At 25.9% G+C, this 24356-nt stretch overlaps 1 protein-coding gene across 1 annotated transcript in view; it reads left to right on the plus strand.

Annotated features, from left to right (window-relative positions):
• Window positions 1-22115, plus strand: part of LOC145837008 (voltage-dependent N-type calcium channel subunit alpha-1B-like) — a 35136-nt gene extending 13021 nt beyond the window's left edge. Inside the window, exons 16-42 of the mRNA XM_082944778.1 lie at window positions 2525-2600; window positions 2865-2973; window positions 4619-4778; window positions 4866-5014; window positions 5131-5261; window positions 6369-6451; window positions 6593-6687; window positions 6828-6954; window positions 7320-7509; window positions 7651-7757; window positions 8212-8314; window positions 8578-8738; window positions 9003-9134; window positions 9331-9532; window positions 9946-10118; window positions 10319-10415; window positions 12744-12827; window positions 16479-16595; window positions 16999-17156; window positions 17354-17504; window positions 17712-17834; window positions 18159-18260; window positions 18409-18563; window positions 18838-18929; window positions 19410-19596; window positions 19811-20015; window positions 21588-22115. Of these exons, the coding sequence (XP_082800904.1) occupies window positions 2525-2600; window positions 2865-2973; window positions 4619-4778; window positions 4866-5014; window positions 5131-5261; window positions 6369-6451; window positions 6593-6687; window positions 6828-6954; window positions 7320-7509; window positions 7651-7757; window positions 8212-8314; window positions 8578-8738; window positions 9003-9134; window positions 9331-9532; window positions 9946-10118; window positions 10319-10415; window positions 12744-12827; window positions 16479-16595; window positions 16999-17156; window positions 17354-17504; window positions 17712-17834; window positions 18159-18260; window positions 18409-18563; window positions 18838-18929; window positions 19410-19596; window positions 19811-20015; window positions 21588-22115 (3997 nt within the window). The remainder of the gene's footprint in view (window positions 1-2524; window positions 2601-2864; window positions 2974-4618; window positions 4779-4865; window positions 5015-5130; window positions 5262-6368; window positions 6452-6592; window positions 6688-6827; window positions 6955-7319; window positions 7510-7650; window positions 7758-8211; window positions 8315-8577; window positions 8739-9002; window positions 9135-9330; window positions 9533-9945; window positions 10119-10318; window positions 10416-12743; window positions 12828-16478; window positions 16596-16998; window positions 17157-17353; window positions 17505-17711; window positions 17835-18158; window positions 18261-18408; window positions 18564-18837; window positions 18930-19409; window positions 19597-19810; window positions 20016-21587) is intronic.
• The last annotated feature ends 2241 nt before the right edge of the window (window positions 22116-24356 follow it).

The raw sequence follows: 24356 nt of genomic DNA on the forward strand, positions 1-24356 counted from the left end.
AAAAATAATCTATGACACTTAAATAATACTAGTGGGATTAATTACAAATTTAATATAATGCTATTTTACCTAAAACAAAAAAAAATAAAATTTTCACACCTTTTAGATTTATAAAAAATATACATTTAAAATTCAAACTTTACTCCTGTTATTACTTCCTGTTTTAAATAAAAATTTTAAACAGTAAGTTGCATGGCAAAAGCTGTAATTTTATCCTAAATACTTTTTCAGTTTCTTAACAAGTATTCTTTTAATAACCTTCAAATCTGCTTTATTTAAAAACCTTTTTTAAAGTCACTCTAGGCTATAAAATATTAATTATTGTTTAAAAACGATGTTATTTTTATGTTTAGGTGTCTTATAATATAAACTGCGAACTAAGAACTGTTTGTTTGTGTTTAAACTTTCTCTTTATAATAAAAAGGCTAAACAAAATTAATTAATAGTTTTTTTTTATCATGTTAAATATTTTCTGTGCAAAATAAAACACTTTCTGTTTTCTCAGCCGTGCACAGTATAAGTTAAATGAATATCTATTTTGTTTAATTACATTATTTTTTAAGTATCAAGCTATTTAAAAAAAAAATCTTTTTAATGTTAATAATCATTTATCAAAAAAAAATTTGACACTAAAGTTTAAAGTTACTGATATTTTCTTTTGTTTACTATGTAATGTCCATTAACATTAATTTTCTCTTTATAATAAAAAGGCTAAACAAAATTAATTAATAGTTTTTTTTTTATCATGTTAAATATTTTCTGTGCAAAATAAAACACTTTCTGTTTTCTCAGTCGTGCACAGTATAAGTTAAATGAATATCTATTTTGTTTAATTACATTTTTTTTTAAGTATCAAGCTATCTTTTTAATGTAATTATCATTTATCAAAAAAAAAAATGACACTAAAGTTTAAAATTACTGATTTTTTCTTTAGTTCACTATGTAATGTCCTTTAGCCTGATGATAAGTTTCTAAAAAATTATATTCGTCAAATTTTAATAGTTTATTCTATTGCTAGAATTAGTTTCAGTGTTCTAGTAATGTCTTATTTATAGTTGTAATATACAGTAAAATACACAATATATTTTGAATTGAATTTTTCCAAAATAAAGTATAAAACAAAAATTAGTCATTGTTTAAACAAAACAAAAATTCTAGATTAAACAAAAATTTTAGATATTTTACAATCACAATACAATTACAATATCGAACTGGCTTTTTTTTATAAATATGAAATAAAAATTAATTTTTTACCAGTGTTTTTATATTATCTGAATTAATTGTGTTTTACTTTTTCTTATTATCATGTTAAAAAGGGCACAAACTTCATAAATTTTGTTGTATTCATATTAAATATTTTGTACGCCTAAGAAATCTTTATAAATAAAATTATAAGAAAGTTGAATATATTCTTTAAAAATATAAACATACACTTAAATTTTACACTTTTATATATATTACAAAAAAATGATGTATGTTATCAATTTCTTTTTAATATTTAATACTAAAAGTTATTTTATCACATATTTTGTTCTTTAAATTATTAAAAGTGATACATATTTTTTTATTAGCATAATCTTAATTATTATGATCGTCAAAATTATTAAAAAAAATTAATTAAAGCGTTCGAACTTTTTCTATTTACCTAAGAGCTTTTTGAGAATCTTGATTGAAAAAATGTATATGCTTCCTCAACAGTTTTTTTCTAGCTTTAAAAATTACTTTTTTTCAAACTAAAAATCTATAAGTAGCTGTGCTTTTTAGTTACTAAAAAATTGTTCTTACTTCAGTGATTACATAATCAGTTTTCAGCTATATAACTTTAGATTTTTAGTCAAACTTAAAGATTTGTTACTAAACATTGTAAAACAGCATAAAAAAAGAGAAGTCGAAATTTAACTTATACAAAAAATTTGTCTTTTATATAGGCTATGAGTGTTTAGATTGGTTATTGATTTTTACTTTGAAATTTCTTTTGTTAAATTTAAACTTATTTACTTTTAAAGATTTTTCACTAACTTGTTTGATTTATTGGAGGGAAGTTTACCTTAATTAAACTTTAAACTTACAACAACTTTGCGTGCTTTACTTAAAACTTTTTTAAGAAGACATGTTTTACACTCTGCCCACACGTACTAAATTATAATTAAACTTTTCAAATACATATTTGCTAAAAGTTATTTATAGTCAGATTAATTACTAATACTTTACGTTTTCTTTGTTTCAACTTTGTTTTAAAACATATTTTTATCGCCAACTACTAAGTACATTAGCATAGTTATTCATTAAAAAAATCAGTTCCAAATTTTATACGTTGAATTTTAAATGGCTTATTGTTTTTTTTATAAACTTTAAACAAGTTAAAGTCTGATTATTAATCTATTCCATGCTTAAATAAATTTTATAAATTCAAAAATTATTTGTTAAAAAACAATTTAAAAGTTATTTTGGAAATTTAAATTACTAAGTTTAAATAAAATAATAAATGTTAGTATTTTATTAAATAAAAGTAAATGTTTTAAAGATTCAATCAAGGTGATAGTGAAATTCCAAATTCAAACTTTGACAGCTTTCCCTCAGCAATTTTAACCGTTTTTCAGGTACATAGCTAAAAAGAGTATTGCTAACCTAGATAAATTTACACTTTTTTGTTAATTTAAGCTGTTAGAACTCGTATGAACTATTTAGTTTACATAATAAAATCATAAGTTGTAGTTAAGACATCAAAATAAAAAAGACTTTTTTATTTAAATTTAGTTGTTGATTGCTTGGTAATTATAGTTTTTGGATAATAAAACTTTGTGTAGACTTTATTCTTCACTAATTTATCAAACTGCAAATGTATACAAAGATTTATTTTGTAGGTTTTAACAGGAGAAGACTGGAACGTAGTAATGTACAATGGAATACAGGCTTACGATGGAAATTTATTTGTTTCTCTATACTTTATTTTTCTTGTCTTATTTGGAAACTGTAAGTATGCTAAATATACTTATTTATGATTAATTTCTTTTTTGTTTTTTGTTAATAGAGTTTTCCTTTTAATGTGAAGTTACTCTTGACTTTAAAAATATTGAAAAATGCAATAAATAAGTTTTTTGTTCGCGAAAACTGGCTAAGGCAAATATTGGTATATTTATTTTTTCTATAAAAAATGTTACCTGTTAAATTGTATGATAAAGTGTTAAGTATATAAACTTAAAAAAAAAATTCGATATTTTAAAAAGTTTTTTTAAATATTGGAGGAGAACAAAAAGTTTTTAATACTTTTCTTCTTTATCACTAATATACCTTTAATCCAAAATGGTTTTGTTATAATTAAAAAAAGAGCAAAAATTGTATATTACTTTTTTTTATGTAATAAAGTACATAATTAAAAAAATATTAAGAGTGTTTTTAATTTTCGTACATATCATTATTTCTCTTATGATTTTTCATAAATAAAAAAAATAAAATGATTTAACGAAGCACAAAACGTATGCTATGATTATAACATCCAAAATTTAGGGAGGTTTACTTATTAAATACGTTTATAAGAATTTATTCAAACAAGTTTCAAAACAAAAACCAAAAACATACATAAAAATTTAGCTATACATTCATATACAGTACTTGTATATTTACATTACTTTAAAGTGTAACTTATCTTATTTAAAAAAATTAGCGTTGATTTAAAAGTGTTGCTGTTGTAGTATAAAAAAGCATAAACAGTTTCTATAAAGAATAAAAAGTTTTTTTTGATAAATATGTCTTGAGATGAATATTAAAATTTTAGCAAACATATTTACCTTAATGTATTTTTAAATAGTATGATATTCTCTATCTTTACCATAATATCTTCAAAATCAAATTCTTTGTTGTACAGATGTTTTTTATTATTTTAACTGAAATTAAAACCTTTAATTAAAATGTGTTTTTTCTTTTAGAAATATTACAGTTATTTTCTATTGAGGAATAGTTAAACAAGAATTTTAAGTTAAATAGAATCAAAACTTTTGACAACATAATTCAACATGTTTTCAATATTCAAAAAAGTAGTTTGCCTTAAATTTATTAAAAAAAACTTAAAAGCATTTTTATGTTTTAAGGTTTAATGTTATGTGGTATGTTGTGTAATAAAAGCTTCTCTGCTGTTCGTCATTAATTAAAACTTGTTTATATTGTCATGTTAAAAATGCGAGTTAGGGTTATATTTTAAGAAGATGGTTTTTTTATTTTTTAAAAACATATTTAGTAAACTAGCTCGATTTTCTTTAAATATATTCTACATTTTTCCCTACTACGATAACGGTGTCTAGTCATTTAGCTTAAAAAATCAATATTCTAAAGTCTTGTTGATTCAATTATCATCAGCAAAATATATTAATTTTTAATGTGATTCACTAGTTTCATTGATTTTTTGGTAGAAACTTGAACACTAAAATTAAAATTTCCTCATTTTGTTTAAGTTAGGTAAAAACTTAATTATTGTAATTGTTCATTTACTATATTCGTTTACCGTACAAGAAAATATTATCAAACTTATGATAATTCTATGTATTTATTTTTTAAATATTTTGTTGCAAAGTCTTTTGAATAAATTACTTTCAATGTCTTAAATGTTTTCAATTCGATACAGATACACTTTTAAATGTGTTTTTGGCGATTGCCGTCGACAATCTTGCTAATGCACAAGAGTTGACGAAAGACGAAGAAGAAGAGAAAGGCAATAAAGAAATGAAAAAGCAAATGCTCAAAAATAACATAGAATCCCCAAGCGGCAACTCATTTAACTCGAGGTAAAAAAGAGACAATTATTATAAAAATAGAACTGAAAATGTTATATATTTTTTAATATTTGATAATATTGATTGGTTTAACACCAGAAACATGTCACATAGTGACAGTGGAACGGCTTCTGTCTGGGACAAGCGGCAGGCAGAAATTCGAAGTCAACACGGAAACAAAAAGTCCTTGTTGGCCGGTGAACACGACGGGTGCTGCAATGAAACAGACGATGACTTATATGTTCCAGGTTTCGAATTTCTTCTAAACTTATAATACGTTATGAGTTTAAGTTTCTGTTTTTTACTATCAAAAAACGGATAGTTGGATTTTGAAAGCGTAGTAAGCTCATGCATAATGTTTTAGGAGAGCTCGGCAGTGGAAAGCAATTTGACGTGGAGCCTTACCAGAGACCGACTCCAATTCACAGTTGCACCAACTCGCCCATGCTCAGAACTAAAAAGAATAATTTTTTGTCAGCATCTGTGAACATTCAGGTTTTTTATAGGCTTTATTTACTTTTTGAATATTTTAGAGGTGTAAAGTTTGGAACTAGACTAAATAAACAATAAAGAATAAACTAACCTAGATATTTTTTGTAAAAACTTAATAAACATTTTTATATAACTCTTAGACAAATTATTCAGGGTTGCCACGGGTAAGGCTAAGTAAGTTTTTTCGAAAAAATTGGAAAAAGTCAGGCTAAGTCAGTTTTTTTGGGTCAAAATGAACAAAAGAAAGTTTTTTTAGGTTAAGATGGCAAAAAATCAGTTTTTTTAGGTCAATAAGGCAAAATGTCAGAATTTACGAAATTCCTTAGTTTTCAAAGTCTTAGAATGGTAAAAAATTAACAAAAAATCTTTTAAAGTCAGACTAAAATTGTAAAACTTTTATAGAAATTTACTTACAAAGCCTTCAAGTTGTAAAATTAAACATTTTTTCTTTATAAAGTCAAACAAAAAATTGCAAATTTTTCCGAGAAACATGTTGAACTATTTCCTTATTTGAACAAGTAGTTGTTGTATGTAATCTTTTAGTATTGATGATCTCTGGCAAGGACACTTCCATAGTAAAACTTTGATATATACACCTAGTTCAGTACAAAAATGTTTATAATAAAGTTTATATTATTTATTTTTACATTGCAATAACTTATTACTACAGTTATCTTTCGCTGAAGTACACATTCTGAACACAGCAGCTACTCAATAGAAAGTTTGTAGCTAAGAATTACTATTCTAAATAAAAAAGAAACCAGACAGAAAGTTTTTATTTTGGTTCAAAGATGTGTACTGAACAAGAAATGCGTACTAAAATGCGTACTTGTCAAAATAAAAGTACTCAAAATATGCACTTATTTAAATATGCGTACTCAGAATGCGTAATTAATTGGAAGTGCGTACTTAAAACGTGTATCTAAGAGGAAGGTAAAATTGGTCAAAATCTTGAAAAGTCAGGCTAAATTTACAAAATTTTGTGTGGCAACCCTTATTATTTGACAATCAATTTATTTGTTACATATAAATAAAAGAAATTTTCATTAGTTTAAAATGAGTGAAGCTTTAGTTCAATCTTTTAAAATATTAACTATACTTTTTATATAGAAAAACGGTATGTCTCCACTTGCTACACCTTCAAAACTAAAACAAGATCAAAACTCTAATGTTGGATCTAATAAAAGCTTAAAGTAGGTATACGTAATGTAGTACATTTTAGGTGTTTATATTTGTTTTTAGAATATATAAGTAAAAGTAGAAAAATCTTTTAACTTCACGTTGAGACTGTTAACTAACAGTTTTATTAGTGGTAATAAAACTACATTTGACAGCCAACTAACAAGTAACAATAGCGTTCATCCTTCTTCAAGACTGCATATGCTTAATCCAAACTTTGCTTCGATGGACCAAAGAGGAAGAATCGGAGGTAAATATTCGTAAGAAAAAGAATGTTTTTAGACAATTTTTTCAAAGTTTTAATTGTTTTAAAATCTTTACCTAAAAAAATGTTACTGAAAAAGTGTACGTAGTATTGCTACAACTAGTATAAATTATATTTGAATACAGATCATAATTCAAACATTGGTTCGAAAGCTTCAGATGTGGAACAAGGGCGGTTAGATGCGGACTTGGATGACTTGCCCCGCCCCGTTATTCCCCACAGCTCCATGTTCATATTTGGACCAAACAACCCGTAAAAAATTTATTTGTTGTTTGTGAAAAATCTTAACTAACTCAGTTTTTAATTCCAAAAAAAATCAACAAAAGTTTGAATAAAACTTTTATTTAGACAGTACAAAACAAACATTAGTAACGAGCCAGTTACCTCTAATAGTTTTATGACATACAATATTTAGCATATAAACGTATGTTAACTAAATTTAAAAATTTTAAGAGTTATAGGTTTAAGTTTTACTGAAAAAAAGTAAGATTCAAATATTCCATACACAAAAATAGTACACATCCAGTACAACACTACTATTTTTATATAATTTTGCATAAAAAAAATCTTTAATCAAAATTAAGCGGTATGTCCAAAAAAAAACAATATTACTCCAGGATACGACTTGGCTGCCATTTTGTTGTCAACATGAGGTACTTTGAAACCACCATATTAGTTATCATCATACTGAGTAGCCTGACGCTCGCTACAGAAGATCCAGTAACAAAAGACTCGATGAGAAACAATGTTCTGAAACACTTTGATTACGTTTTCACAGCTGTCTTCACGTTTGAAATGATAATGAAGGTTAAAAGAATGAACTCTTAAAAGCTTTTAAACTGTTTAGTTTAAATTAAAAAATGTTTTTGTTGTTATTATCTAGTGAGTATTTTTTATAATTTATTTTTCATTGTTTCTTTTCTTAAACTATCGCTCTTTTAATTTCAGATGATAGACCTCGGATTAATTTTACACGAAGGAAGTTACTTTCATAGTTTATGGAACATTCTTGATTTTGTAGTCGTCTGCAGTGCTCTATTGGGAATTGCTCTCATGTTAGTAGTATTTTCTACCGTTTACAAAATAAATCTAAAAAAAAACTAGAGTTACGTAAATCAAAACTCAGCACATCAGTTTTTTTTTAATATGTATTAGAGTTTATTGTTTAGTTTCTTGTATGTTTTATATCTGTCAAATATATATGTATTATGTTCTTTTTACTTGCAGTAATATTCAAAAGTTGATTCTATAATAAATAAAAATAGATTTACTTTTAAATCAAAATACTAGTACTTTACAATACATATAGGTCGTTAAAATAAATATTATTTTAGTCTTTTTATTACGATTACTTACGAAAAGGTTAAAAGAATTGTATAAAATAAATTTAATTAGAATATTTAATATCTATGTAGTTTGATACTTGTATAAAATTGATATATGAACAATAAATCGTTTTACTAAATTTTTGAATTTGATCATTTTACCATTTTAATGTTATAAACACAGATCTGCAGAAAGCCCAAGTTTAGATCTCGGCTTTATAAAATCTCTGAGGGTTTTAAGAGTTTTAAGGCCGCTGAAGACAATAAAACGTTTACCAAAGCTAAAAGTATGTATTTCTTTCAAACTTTTGAATATCTTTAATAAAAGTTATAGTATGAATTTTTATAGTTCTCTAAATATTACACCTAAATTTATTAAAAGAAGAAAAAGACTACTAATTACAACTTTTTTAAACTGATAATGTGAATGTAATTTACTAATCACTTTAAAAAAAATACAAACGAAATTTATAAGTTCGCGTTTTTAGTGCTTCAATTTTTACCAAGCTTATGACTTTAAACTTATTTAAATATTTTTCTTAATACACAGGCAGTTTTCTTGTGTGTCGTGAACGCGTTTCGGAACGTAGCAACAATACTGATAGTTTACATGCTTTTTATGTTCATATTTGCAGTAATTGCAGTTGAACTGTTTAAAGGAAAGTTTTTCTATTGCACGGATAAAGCTATTCATTTGAAAGAAAACTGTGTGTAAGTTTTTTCTATTTAGTTTTTTTGAGTTTGCAGTTTTAATGGCTAAATTAGTTTAACAATTAAAACTTTTTTGGCCTTTATACTTTTTGGTAAAAAAAAAATTTTTTAATAAAATTTAAAAAGTTATTTAATTAATGATGTGATATAAAATTTATGAAATATATTTTTAAAATTATTTTCACAAATTTTATAAAAATTGTATTTGTCTAGTGTAGATTTTTAATTTTACAAACAAACTTATATTGCAAATTCAATATTTAGCGGTCAGTATGTTGATGCCGAAGAAAATCGCTTGAAAGATCGGGTATGGGATAGATACAGTTTTCATTATGATAATGTGCTGTACTCTTTCCTTACATTGTTCACTATTTCTACCGGAGAGGGCTGGCCTGAGTTAGTTTTGTGCAAGATTTAATTTTTAATGCAGTCTCTTAATGCATTATAGTAGCCTAAACTAAAAATATTTACAACATAGATATGAAAAATAGAATTTTAAGCTTATTGATACCTAGTTATTTTAGTTTTAAAGTAAAAAGACTAAGTAAAAGTTCTTAAAGAGCCACTTAGTATTTATTTTTTTAAATAAAAGTGTCCTGTGGCATTCAATAAGCGCAACAAAAGAAGGGGAAGGTCCGAGAAGATACAATCAAATGGGAGTGAGCTTGTTCTACATCGTCTTTTTTATCGTCTTTCCCTTCTTTTTTGTTAATATTTTCGTGGCTTTTATCATCATAACCTTCCAAGAAGAAGGAGACAAAGCCATGTCAAACTGCTCCTTAGAAAAGAATGAGGTAAATATTTAACTTTCATATAAGTTACTAGTTAAATATATTTTATTTATTTGGTAATTTTTACAACTTAATTACAAAGTTTTATTTCATTTTTTAAAATAGTTTTATACAATAAAGATGCACTTTTAATTTTATAATAGAAAAATTTTACAACAATACTTGATTACAAATATTAATACATAAATAGTGGACAGTACATGTGTCTGGTTTTAAAAAATGGTTTACTTTAGTGGTATAATTTTCTTTATTTGGAAAGTATACACGTCTTCGTTACTATTACATTGAATAAACCAAACTCTAAATTAAATAAACTGAACCAAATAACTTCACGAGCTTTTGTATAAATTTTTAAGATCTAACTTTTTTTAAACTTATGTTTGGTTTGCATTTGATAAAAGTCAAAATTATGATAGAGAGCTTGTATAGACTTTGCAATATCTGCAAAGCCATTGACGAGGTTCATGCCTCGCGTGAGGGGAAGTTTTCAGTACAAAGTATGGCGAATAGTCATGTCGTCTACTTTTGAATGGATCATAATGGCCCTCATTGTGTTAAATACAATCGTACTCATGCTAAAGGTTACCATGTTGTTTAAACTTTAAGCTAAGTACAAGCTACTTAAATTATTTTCTTTTTTTAGTTTATTTTTTTTTACAAAATATTTATTTTTGAATGTAAATCGTTTATTAATAACAATATTTTAAGTAAACATAAAAAATAAAAACATCTAGTTTAAAACTAGTTTAATGAAACTGTAAGTTTTACGTAATAGTACAACGGGATGAGCAGAGAGTATGATGAATTCCTGCATTACCTAAACATAGTCTTTACCGCCCTCTTCTCCCTTGAATGCTTTATCAAGATGTTTGCATATGGACCAATGGTAAATATGTCCGCTATGTGTCTGTATTGAGCGAAAAAGCTTTTGAACTTGTGTACTGTCTTGCAAAATAATGTTGGAAACAAATTTATTAACCCGACTGTTTTGATGTTTGTAACTGCATCTGCTTACTTTGTTTAGTTATCATAATTTAACTTTGAGTTTGTCAACTAATTAATATAAATTTTTGAATTAGTTTGTCCTATGTAAAATCAAAATGTGTATTTTTACTCACTGCAGCTGATTCAAACTATAAGAAAAAAACATTGTTCAAACTTTCATATTCAAAGTTTTTATTAAAGAAAACTTTCTGTTTTCTTTTAAAATACTTTTCATATTTTGAATATTAAAACTTTCCAATATTCAAATAATGCGTCATAACTAATATAAACAATATTTTAGAAAAAAAGTTATTTATATATAGTAAACTTTTAGTTATTGATTTTCCGTTATATAAAGTTCGGACTCGTTTGTCTTAATAGATTTATATAAGCTTTCAACTTTTACAGCATTTTTTTAAACAAAAAAGATAAAAGTTTAAATCTATAAATGTATTGAAAAAGCCTTTCTAAAAACAAAAAGTAACTTTTTCCGAATGAGTTATTTGCTTAAAAAATAAATGACAAGATTTTAAGTTCAAAATTGAATTTTCACTAATTAAAAATTCTAAAAATTTAAAAACAGTAATGTTGAAAATTCGAATAGTTAGCAAAATTTTAAACGGTAAAGACTTAATTCATGTTAAAAACCTAATTTAATACGTATAACAAGTATTGATATAATTAAATGTGTAGTCCTGAACAAAAAAAGAAGCTTGAATTAAAATACGTGTGTAATACAATGACGTTATTTATTGTTTTAAAATTTGAGTGAAAACAGTTATATGAGCATCACCGATTAAGATAACTATAAGATGAAAGTTACTAAAATTTGTGTATATTCTAATAACTTACAGTTGTAATCAAGAAAAGTTTTTCGTGCCAATTTTGATCTAAATTATATTCACTAACCTTAAAATTATACCAAATCTAACTAATTAGCATGTTGCATGAATGTTGTAATTTTTTGTTCTAGGGTTGGGAAAAAGACTCAGAAGACGAAGTTAGTTGGAGGGAAATGCTGTTTGTATTTAATACTGTGTTTACCGTTTTATTTACACTTGAATGTATACTGAAGATGATTGCTTTCACTCCACGAGTAATCTATTTTTATAAATAACTGATAGTATTTTTCGTTTAATTGTAAACAGGTTTTACTTGCTTAGTAGTTTATCAATTCAGACCGTAGAGGTCGGTCCTACTTTTTTTCTATTTAACTAATCTTGTTTTATAGATTGGTATAATAGTTGCTAGATGTAATGAAAGGGTTATTGATTTTAAAACAAACTTTGATATAGTATAATTTAAAATTATTGATGAAAACCAGGTGCTTTTGAGAAATAAACATTTTTAAAAGATAATCAGACTACTACTAGAATACTTTCTAATAATTCTTTTTTATTTGAAAACAAAATATTTTGATAAAAAGTGACTTTAAGCTCTACGTTAAGCTTTAATAAAAAAATACTACAAAACTGCTGTAAAAAGTCTTTAAGTTCCCCAACTAGGACCAACTCATGTAACTTTTGTCTAAATACCTACAAGGTTTTAAATTTAAACTTTGTATTTTCTACTTTTTAATTCTTAATTTAGTATAAATTTTGAACAAATCACTGAGAAGTAATTTTTAGTAAAAATAAAACTAATTCAATCTCTATATAAAAAGTAGCTCAAGTATTTAACTGAGAAAACAATCTAGTAATTTTAAAGTTTATTGAAATTTTAATTGATAAAGCTTATTAGAATTAACAAAATTTATATACTACTTTAAAATAAGTGATTGAAAAGTGATTGTTTTCGTAGACATAAAAAACTGAATCATTTCCTTAAATTGTTTAAAGCATGGTAGCATGTATAACATTCTTTATACATTACATAACTTAACTTTTTGTTTTGCTTCTATTAAATATTTAGTGTATATCTTACAACAATTTAAGTGCTGTATTTTATATTTTCAACATTTATAAAGTTAGTACAAAATATTATACATTTTAAAAAATATTATTTGTTTTACTTTAGCTAAGTTACAATAAAAGTATTTCACAAAACAAAGTAGTTTAATATACAAAAGTTTAATGTTTTTTTTTAGATAGTAAGTGTTTACAAAAATTAGTTTAACAAATGAACATGAAAAAACCTCAAGTGTATAAGACATTTAGTAATTGTTAAAAAAAACAATTTGTTAGCCATTTCAAATGAATGCAGTGTTCTTATTTTATTTTTATTTTTTCAGAACTACTTCAGAGATCGCTGGAATGTGTTTGATTTTATTACTGTATTAGGAAGCATCGCCGATGTGCTTATCACCTTAGTGGCGGTAATTTTTTTCATTATAACTTTTTTATACTTTTAAATTTAAATTTTTGTTTTAATTTTTAGTGTGAAAAATCTCTGTAGCTAATTTAAATGACTAGTTTTAAACGTTTTAATTTTTTTATGATTTACAAATAATTTAAATACCAGAGGTTATAATGAACTAGCTTCTAACTAAAAAGTTTAGTTGTCCTATTGAAAATTTAACATAACAATTTTTGACTTTTTCAGAATTTCACTTATTATAAATTAATACTTTTCTGACAGTCATAAACTTTATTGATCAATATGCAAGTGAAAGTAAGAACAACAATATATTTTAAACAATATATATATCTAAAGACCCTTTTTCTAACACTTATTAGAGTTTTATGATATTACAATCCACTGTCCTATATTTCTATATATATAATATAATATACTAAATATTTTAGTCAATAGATATAACATACTTTAAATTTAAGTCAAATCAGTACAAACACATTTTTATAAATTTAAAATTTGAGCTATTTTTATTTTTTTATAAGACTTACTTGTTTGTAAGTAATTTCAACACAGTCATCAAGTAAAAGATTAAACAGTAGTTTTAAGTTTTAAAACTATCAGAAAATAATATTACCATTTAAATCAGCGATAATAAATACATTTAAGAAAGACTATAATTTTTTTTTAATACTTAATTTTTAATGTAGTTAATAGTAGTAAATAAATAACAACAGGTTAAATTTTGTTCTATAGAAAACCTAGTTTATAGTTATATATATATATATATATATATATATATATTATTATTGTTTTTTTAAATACACCTCTAAATATATTCTTTTTTGCTATAACCTGTTAATTATAATTGCAGGAGTTATTATATAAGGGGGTGAGTAGAGCAACTAATTTTTACATGTACAATTAAAGCTTGCTAATCATTTTCATAACGTGAATTTTAATTAAAATGTGTTTTTATCAAATATAATTTTGATAATTTCATCTGTTACATCAACTTGTTTTTTCTTTAAAAAACTTTCACAAACTTATTTATAGCTAACTTATATATATAAAAAATCATTTATGAAATTTTTAATTTCGAAAAAAATATTTAAATTTATTAAGTGTAATAAATAAAACTATTTAAAAAAATACATCTTCAAAGTTTGAAAATAAGAAAAAAAATTGTTTTTCTTCGGTAATCTACAATTCATAACAACTTAAGTAAAACTTAATCTATTGAAGTTTATTTTTAAAAGTGTTTAAAATATTTTACTAATTTTAAATTTCCAATAATTAAAAAGTATTTATTTACAATACAAAAAACTACTGTGTCTATTTATTTCTATGATGATACTGAAATTTTCAAATTAATGAATTAAAATTTATTTTTATAATTAGTTTACATATGCGTGTTTTAATTCGATAAAAATTTTAAGGTGTTTTAACTAAAAGCTTACATAAGTTTTTTGACTAAATTGTCACCGGTGTCTGCAACGTTTTAACTAACTTGATTATACTAAAACAAACACTTGCTTAGTATTTTCTTTCTGTTTATGATCAACTCATTTAGATAGAAAGCTGCAAAAAAGCTTTTAAAGGTACTAACAAAAATATTAGATAAGAAAACTAAAAAAAATCATTCTTTAGCGAGTCCAAGATAATTCTGACCAAGAAGATCAGGTAATTTAATTTTAAACGTTAACGTGAAACGCAATGCAGTTGAGTTAATTTTTTTTTTTTTTTTGCAAAAATGTATGACTGTTGGCTGAGAATTTTTCTGATGAATGTAAATAAACTAACAAATAATAACCGTAGTAAAGTTTGAAGCTGTAACTGAACCGTAAAAGCAATATGGTGTTTAAAGCAAACTTAAAGGCTGACTTATGTAGAACTTTGTGTAAACTTCTAAAACTAAGTTGACTTAAGGCATGTTTTTATTTTTAGGTTCCGTTTGATTAATTATTTTTGATACCTTAACTTTTTATGATTAATAAATTTAGTTTACTTTTACTAAATATTAGAACTATCACATAATTTACATCAACACCACCGATCAGCGAAACGCATCGCAACACATTCTAAATGTTGAAAAAGGCGATGCAGCGCTGATCGGTACGGACTTGTTGTTTTAATTTACTTTATTTTATTTTATGGATATTTCAACCGCATGATGGAAATGGTGTTTTGAATGTTGTTTGCTGCCACCTTGCGCTTGAAATCTTCAACCAACTTTTTTCCTAACTTGAAAAACCACCAGAGGTCAGCTCTGTACAGTGAGCATGAAGACGCGGTACGGATAATTTTGTTGTATTTGGTGTTTAAAAGAAACATAATTTAATTTTATTATTTATCTGATTTAAACGTTTATAGTTTAAAAAATTATACAAAAGTTTCTACAATACTTTTAACCTTAATACCTAAGTAGAAAAACTCTTAGTATTGATTTTTCAACTTATTTTTAATAATTATGAGCCCTTGAGATCAACCCTTAAATAAGTGTTCAATAAATTAAATAATTAAAGACAACAATTCGTAGTTAAAGCTGTATTTCAACGAAATTTTCTCGTTCGGATCTCTATTAACAATATAATTGTTTCTAGTAGTTTATTAAAGCTTGTAGAACTTATACTTTTGTTTAGCAGCTGTAAATTTCTGAAAAAGAAAGTAGTATTAGCTAAAAAATTAATTCATCTCTAAAATAAATAACCTAGCAATAAAGAAATAACTGTGATATTAACAAAAAGTACCTTTTTTAGTGCAATAAAAACATAATTTTTATTGTAAAAAATCGTTAATTTTATTATGAAATATTTATGTTAAAATATAATAAATTAGCTTTAGATTCACTTCATACTTTCTTCTTTTGACGTATAATTAAACTGTTTAGGGTAAAATGATTATTGTTCATGCGTTGTACCTATAAAGTACATTATACAATACATAAATAAGTTTAATAACTAAATGATCAGAAACATTTATTATCTTTTAGTTGAACTGAACACGGTTACACTAAATATTCAAACAACATTTAAGATAACCAGCTCAGTAAAATTTAGTATTAAAAAAAAACGAACGTATTTATATTTTTGGTGTTTATCAAGATTGCTTGAAATTTCATATTGGTATAGCTTTGATTAAGTATAGTAATTTATAAACTCTAAAAGTTTAAATAAATTAATTTTCTATTAAACTCATTAAGATATAGCGTTTTTTTTTTAATTTTTACTTAGACTATTCAGTTAATAAACTTAAAAATCAACTTTACTAAATATTTATGTTGCAGTAATGGTGTTTATAACTAAACCCAAAATCTTTCTTTTTTTTTTAACAAAAATCATTTCCATCAAAGTTAATTTATTTAATAAAAATTAAATTTAAAGACTTTTTGAACACATTTTGTTTGTTTGAAACTTACTGATTTTAAATGCAGACGTTTGTTTTAAAGAGCAGTTATAATAACCTCTTTTAAACTATTGAAATAAAGATTTTTATATTTACAAGCATCACTAAAAACATTAAAAATCAACAAAAATACAATTTTAATTTTACTTATAATATAGTATAAGAAATGTTTAATAAAAAAGTAAGTATAAAAAAGAGTTTTCTATCACAGTAAAAAAAGTGTTTGCAATAACTGTTTTCGTCATAAATTATATACAATTTTTAACAGTCTAATTTCATCAACATGAGTTTTTTGAGGCTGTTCAGAGCCGCAAGATTGATAAAACTTTTACGTCAAGGAGAAACTATAAGAATTTTGCTTTGGACTTTTGTTCAATCTATTAAGGTAAATATTTTGATTGATACAAGTATATTTAACAAAATATACTTGTAACGACAAAGTAACTTTCACTAAACAAAGCTCTAGAAAAATTAATAATTAAATATGAAAATTTAAACCAAAACTTAATTTAGACTTTATATACAGGTTGATAAAAAAAACGGTTTTAAGAAATTTTAGATAAAATTCTATACTTTAAATAGAGATTTAATCATTATTGTCTAAATTTGAAGTATAAAGTTTTAAACAAAAACGTATTAATTGTTTTCAAATAATACTTTTTAAAAAAATACATTTATACATATAAAAGTTGAATAAGTACAAGTTCTTATATATTTTTTAAATTATTTAGGTGTTTTTTTAGTGTATTTATTATTTCATTTAAAAAAACAATAATTTAAATTTTCAGGCACTGCCATACGTATGTTTGCTGATAGTAATGCTGTTTTTCATTTACGCAATCATCGGTATGCAACTTTTCGGTAACATCAAGTTAGATCACGAAACTGAAATCAATCACCATAACAATTTCAGGGACTTCATACAAGCTCTTATGCTTTTGTTTAGGTAAATGATTTTACATGCTGTAATCTTACATAGATTCCTTATCTAAAAGCTTTTCAAAAAATTTCATTTAAACTTTAAGAAATAAATTTCTTGCTAAGTTTCAATTGTCTACAAGATTAAACTTCTAGACAGTTTCTGCACATAACTGTTAAACAACACTTTTAAGTGCAAATTTAACTTAAAGACGTTTGAAACAGATCAGCTACAGGCGAGGCTTGGCAAAGCATAATGATGGACTGTGTGAACGCAGAATGCGATCCGCTCGCTCAAATTGCCCCTCCCACAAAGTGCGGGTCGAAAATGGCTTACATATACTTCACTTCTTTTATATTTTTCTGCTCATTTTTAGTTAGTCTGAGTTTGACTGTACCAAATAGTTGTAAATAAATAGTTTTAAACAGTACTAACGGAACCAAATACTTAGATTTGATAAACTTTGAACTATAGTTTAAATTGTATTCAGTTTATTGGTTGCGTAGCTTTTTACGTACATGGCTTTTTTTTCATTACTCTTAAACTTTAAACTGCATTTTATAAAAAAAAATCTATCTACAGATGTTGAACTTGTTTGTAGCTGTTATCATGGACAACTTTGAATACTTAACTCGTGACTCATCCATACTCGGACCCCACCATTTAGACGAGTATGTCAGGGTATGGGCTGACTACGATGATCAAGTAAAATAAATAGTAAACAATATGCATTTAAAAAATTTAATTTAAAGTTTCATAAACATAGGCACTACAATAAAAATGACAAAATATTTTCAGTTACTGTATTCCATGCAAAAAAACAGTTTATAAAAAACTATGAAAAACTCATTTAATTCATTTCAAATTTTCTCATAAAACTTTTTTTTATTTAATTAAAACTACATTTTTCAAAGTACTTTTCTACTGCAAACATTCAACATTAGTTTTACAAAATTTACACAAAATTCAGTAAATCTAATTATTTTTTAACTTAAGAAAACTACAAACTACTAAAGCTAATAAATGCAGGCCACCGGATGGATAAATTATAAGGACATGTTTTCAATGCTTAGAAGGATGGAACCGCCTCTTGGGTTCGGAAAAAACTGTCCGTACAGAGTAGCATACAGAGTTAGTGTTAATCTTTAAAATTTCCCGCAGTAAAATAAAAATGTTGACTCAAGTAGACCATTAGTTTCGTGTCATTCCAACAAGATAGTAAATATCAAATAATTTGTTCATTGACCACTAAAGTTAAAACATTTTAAAACGTTTTCAGAGACTCATACAGATGAATATGCCCATTACGGATAAGAAAGTAAATTTTACAACAACTTTGCTTGCTCTTATAAGAACCTCACTGTGCATTAAAATGCACAAAAAGAAAGCGGAAAAGGATTCTGATGAAAAATCTAATTCATTCAAATCGTACAAGTTATAAATAGTTTTTTTTTGTAAACACAACATGTATTAAGCATACTATAGTATTTAACTTATGTTGCTTAAAAAAAAATTTTTTGTTTCAAAACTTAATACATAGTAGTTACTTAATACAGTTTGCTTGTAAAAAAATTTTTTTAAATAAACTGTTTGTAGGTGACACTGCATTTATACTATACGATTATTAAAATTTACTAATATTAGAGTATCAAACAAAAAGCTGTTTTTGTAGTATACATTTGTTTTAAAACATTTACAATATTTCCAGACAACTTGATGATGAATTGAGAGAAGAAATTCGTCTTGCATGGCCGAATTTGGCAACTAAAAAGGTTGAACTGCTAGTACCTAAAAATGAAGGTATTCAAGCTCTAGTAATATTAAAAAAAAAAGTATACTAAACTTTACAATAAATCTAAAAAATCAATTTGAAAAAAAATTGAGAAATATTTAAATGAAAAAACTAGTTTTACATATAGATGTAATATATAGCAAATTTGAGTAAAGCTAAAAAGGATGATATAATATTTATAAGTAATTGTAATTTAATCGTAATTTAAAATATAATAAAACTATAAAAAATTTAATTTAATACTTTTGTTTTACTTATTCATACTAAATTACTATTAACAATGAAGCACTTTGTTGTTTTTAACCTATAGTACAAAAAAAACTATTGCAATTAAGAATTCTTTTAAACCTATAAATTAAGTAGTTTTTTTATTATACATACTAGGCAATCAAGTTAGAAGCATATACTTAACCTTTGTGATTTATTTTAAAATAACGCCGTACTCAAGTTTTGTTAAAAGTAATTACAACGAACATAATTATGCGTAGAAGCGCCATACACTGTTGGAAAAATTTACGGGGCTCTGCTGATGTATGAACACTGGAGGGCGTACAAAAGCAGAAAAGAAGGTAAACCGGGCGCACTGACTGCAAGCAGACAGGCTACTAACAGCCAAGTTTCAGCTACAAACAGCCGGCAAAGGCAACAAGAATCTAGTCAGCTTTTAAACAACAAGTACGATTTTTAAAACATTTATATGGTTCTGTTACAAAAATACATACTTAATTAAAGTTTTTATAGACTGAACAAGTTAGACAGGGTTTTTATAAGACATAATAAAACTTAGGGTTAAAAATATAAAGTTGTTTTTCAATCACAAACATGACCGATAAAAAACTTTAAATTTGTAATATCTGAGATGTGAAAAAAAAAAAGCGTAATACTTTAGATCGTCATACAACAACGAACTTGCTAGTTCCACATCAAACATAAGGGAAAACGAAGTGTTACTGAGCGACGCCACCTCTTCGTCATTGATGAAAACCAAACCTCTTATTGTTGAGAAACAAGACTCCAGAGTTGACCTGACCCTCATAACGAGCCCGGGCACGTCGCCTACTAAACACAATCAGTACAACGAAGTCTGCAATACGGTTAGTCTAAAAGAATATTCTAAAAAATAAAAATACAATTTTAGAATAGATTTTGCTAGTTTTCTTAAGTAGTTTTTTAATCTCTTATTAATTTTTATTTCTGATTGATTACAAAAGATTAAAGTGTTTAATTGTTAAAACTATTTAATGTAAAACGTTCATCTGTTTTTAATAGATTCTCTGACTTCTGTCAATAAAATCCAATTTTTACTATAAATCATGAAATTTAAACAAAAAGGAATAAATTAAGAAAATTACTCTTATTTAAATAACTATTTAATTTGTTCTACTGCTGTTTCAAACAGACTTTGTCATGTTTTTGATTTAATTGTTTATTTCAAGTTTTAAATTCATCATCGAATCTAAATAATAACAGGATGATGAAAGTGTATCTTTCAATGCAAACGGGCCAAATCAACCATCAGTTTCATATAAAAAAGCAGCACAAATTTCTAATAAAAATCAGTGGAATAATAAAGTAAATAAAATAAATAAAATTGATTTGCTTTGAAATGTAAAATAACGGTTTTTTTTTTTTTAATACTATTTTTACAGTTTAAAAAATTTAATTAGGTTAGGCCACAGTAAAAAAATTGACGAGCATAAAGTTAATTTTATAGGCAAATTTATAAATTTTTCAAAAAACATAAAACTTTCATGTCAATTATTTTCCTTATCTTAAAAGCTATCTAAAAAAATTTTTTTTTATCTTAGAGAACGCACCTTTGTCTTTAATTTAAGAAAAAAAAAATTTGGTTTGGGGTTTGAATTATTTCATGGGGTCCCTCCAAAAATAAAGGTTTTTTTTTTGTTTTCTCTATTAAAATTGCTTTATAACCAAAAATATATTTTTTTTTTAATTTTTTTTTTGATTTCCCTTAGTTTGCATGTTATTTAAACTCTTAAATAGTTATTTTATAAATAATGTTAATATCTTTTACGATTTGGCCCCAAAACAAAATGATGTATATTACACTATCATTTGCTTTGGCCATTTCCTAGATAAAAAATTGATAAAAGGAAAAAAAAACAATTAATAAGAATGTAAATTACAACAAATTTAATTAAACTATAATAATTTAATCACATTTGTTGTAATTCACATTTTTATTAATTGTTTTTTTCCTTTTATCAATTTTTTATCTAGGAAATGGCCAAGGCAAATGATAGTGAAATATACATCATTTTGTTTTGGGGGCAAATCGTAAAAGATATTAAAATTATTTATAAAATAACTATTTAAGAGTTTAAATAACATGCAAACTAAGGGAAATCAAAAAAAATTATTAAAAAAAAACCTTTATTTTTGGAGGGACCCCATGAAATAATTCAAACCCCAAACCAATTTTTTTTTTCTTAAATTAAAGACAAAGGTGCGTTCTCTAAGATAAAAAAATTTTTTTAGATAGCTTTTAAGATAAGGAAAATAATTGACATTAAAGTTTTATGTTTTTTGAAAAATTTATAAATTTGTCTATAAAATTAACTTTATGCTCGTAAAAAATTGTTGTGTTTAAAAAAATTATAACAGTTTTTTTCTAGTAATTTTGTATTACCACTAATGAATTTTAGTTCTACGATCAAAATGCGGTTAACGATTACGAAATACCGTTTCAACAAAAAAACCTTGAAGTAGAACGAAACGATAAATACATTGGAACATCGCAGTCCGCACATCCTTTTAATTTTCAAGCAAACAAAAACCAAACTAAGCAGCAGAATCAACTTCGACGAAATTCAACTATTGCATCTCGCTCAGAAGTAGAATCGCCAACCAAGCCGTACTCATACTCCCAACAAGACCTTGAGTTCTACTCCGGTTGCAACGCAGACAACAATTCCAAACACAATTTCAGCGCAAACGAACCAGCCTTTGAAAACTTTCTGCCTTACAGCAAGCCGTTGCTGAGCTCAGCGAAAAGCGACTTTCAGTTTCAAAAAGTGAAAAAGAGTAAGCGAAGAAGCATTGAAAGCAGAAGGGGTAGCGACGTGACAATCACCGTAAAGTCTCCCATATTCCCGGCAGACAACAAAACCAGCGATGACCACGAGAAAGCGGTATCAATGCCGAGTCTTACGAGTGGCGATGATGAGGTTTGAAGATCATGCTCCTGTCTTTGCCATCAAAGTTGTACATATTTATAAAACATTTAAAGTTCGTCAAAATCATCAAGTTTTCACAGTGTGCAGCATTAAACAGCTGAGAAAAAGTTTTTTATCAGATCACATAATAAGCTACACATTATCAAAATTAAGTACCGTTTGGCTCACTCTCTTGCTTGTGTCATTATATTCACTTCACTTCGTGTTTGTCGTGGTTACGCAATTTGCAACCGTTTAAGTTTGTGTATGTTAACCAACAAAAACTGTCAAGTATTAACCTTTGAAGTTTCACTGTAAAAATATTTACTAATCTTATTGTTTTCTAAGATATATTTTTTGACAAACCAGATATTTTACTATATCAGATTAATTAGAATGACGTTAAAAAACAGTCACTCACAGTTATTTTCTTTTTATAAATTGTCTTCATAACACATTACTAATAAAGAAAATCATTGTTTTGTTTTTTTTTTAGAAACTACCAAAAACATTCAAAGTAACTGGCTAAAAATTTACTTTTTACAGTATTGCGAAACAGACGACTTCGATTCCATCGCAACAGCCAATCAGCAAGTGGTCCGTCATCACCCGTCGGAATATCAAATCGGTCAGCGTCAGAGAAGATCTGCTCCCAGCGACGGTTTGTTGATAAGTGTTTCTGTTGACGTTGTCACTTAATCGTTGTGCTGCATGTTTGTATTTCAGTTGGCCGCGACGAGGAGACTTCAAGCGAGCCTCCGTCACCGATAAAGGCGCCGCGACTCGCCCCAGACGACTGCCGTCAGTTGGCACAGGAGATCGCGAAACAGCAAAGCCCGCCTCATGTGGCCGCCTCTCAAGTGTGCAAGCACGCCGGCGTTCGGAAGATCGGCGTGACGAAAGACCCGGTTTCCACGGTGGATCTCGACTGTTTGCAGCGGCCGGCAGAAACACAAAACACTTGCTCCAGTAACGAAACACAAGAGATGAAAAGAGAAAAACCTAAGAATAAGAAAAGTAATACTAAAAACAATACTGTTTTTAAGGTTAAATTGAAGCAAAGTCCGAACAGAGACTCCGGAGGTTCGTTGAAAAGTCTGTTGGAAGATTGTAAAAATAAATCAAACGAAAAAATTAGTTTAGTTTCAAGTGAGGAAAACAACTCTGTTTTAAATCAGAGTACAGTAGATCAATCTGAGCCTTGTGAAACTGTAGTAAATTCCTCTCATATAAACGAAGAAGATTCTATGATTAACACAAAAGTCAATAGTACTAGTGATTCTGAAAAGAAATGTTTAGTAATTTAGTTTATTAACACAATTTATGTAAACTGAAAATACTTTTCATACAAATCATCTTGTTTACGTAGTTTTTTTATTGATATAAACAGTTTAGGTTAATTGTATCGTGTCAGTACGTTAGAGAAATAAAATATTTAACAGCTTTTCATAATTCTAACAAATACTTTTAAGCTACCGTTTTATTGATTAAGGTCGTTTTTTATTTAAACCAAGTTTGTTACTCTAATCAGTCGTAACTATTCACATAACAAAAATTGGGTTTTTAAATAGTTACGACTGATTAAAGTAATGAGTCAGAGTAAAAGTAGTTAAAAGTGAATGAAGTCAAAGTGTCTTAATTTCAAGCCGTTCTGTAGAGAATTATATTTAATTTTGTAAAAAACTTATAATGGGTCCACATTCAACTTGTAAAATTGTATCATAAATTTAGGTATAAGTATTTTTTACATTTTTCCTTTATAATTTTAATTTATTCAAAAAGTTTACTACTATTTATTTTATTTTGTAGTAACTGTTTTTGCTGTTTTTGAACATTTCTAATGCCTCAGTTTTTATGTGTTATACTTTTTACTGCGCTTTAGTTCAGTATTTTATTCTATTGATTTTTACCTTTCAAATTGTATTTTATTGAAAGAGCTGCATTAATTTCGTTTTTGAGTTTTATAAATTATTTTTTAGAAAACTACAAAAGAAACTTTTTTCAAAATTCTGTTACTCGCAATATGTTTTTTATATGCAGTACTTTTTTGATAAACTTTATAAAAATAATGCACTAGTCAACATCATACAGGGTTCGTGCGCGTCAGGCTAAATCAGGCTAAGTCAGGCTAAATCAGTTTTTTTTTTTTAAGTTGAAAAACGTCAGGCTAAATCAGTTTTTTATTTAAAAGTTTGAGAATCTCAGTTTTTCTCAGTACAAATGCTTGAAAATTATTTATTAAAAAAATTAAGAAATCTT

This window comes from Thalia democratica, chromosome 1, assembly GCF_965202585.1.
Source record: "Thalia democratica chromosome 1, ktThaDemo2.hap1.1, whole genome shotgun sequence".
Classification (NCBI taxonomy): domain Eukaryota; kingdom Metazoa; phylum Chordata; class Thaliacea; order Salpida; family Salpidae; genus Thalia; species Thalia democratica.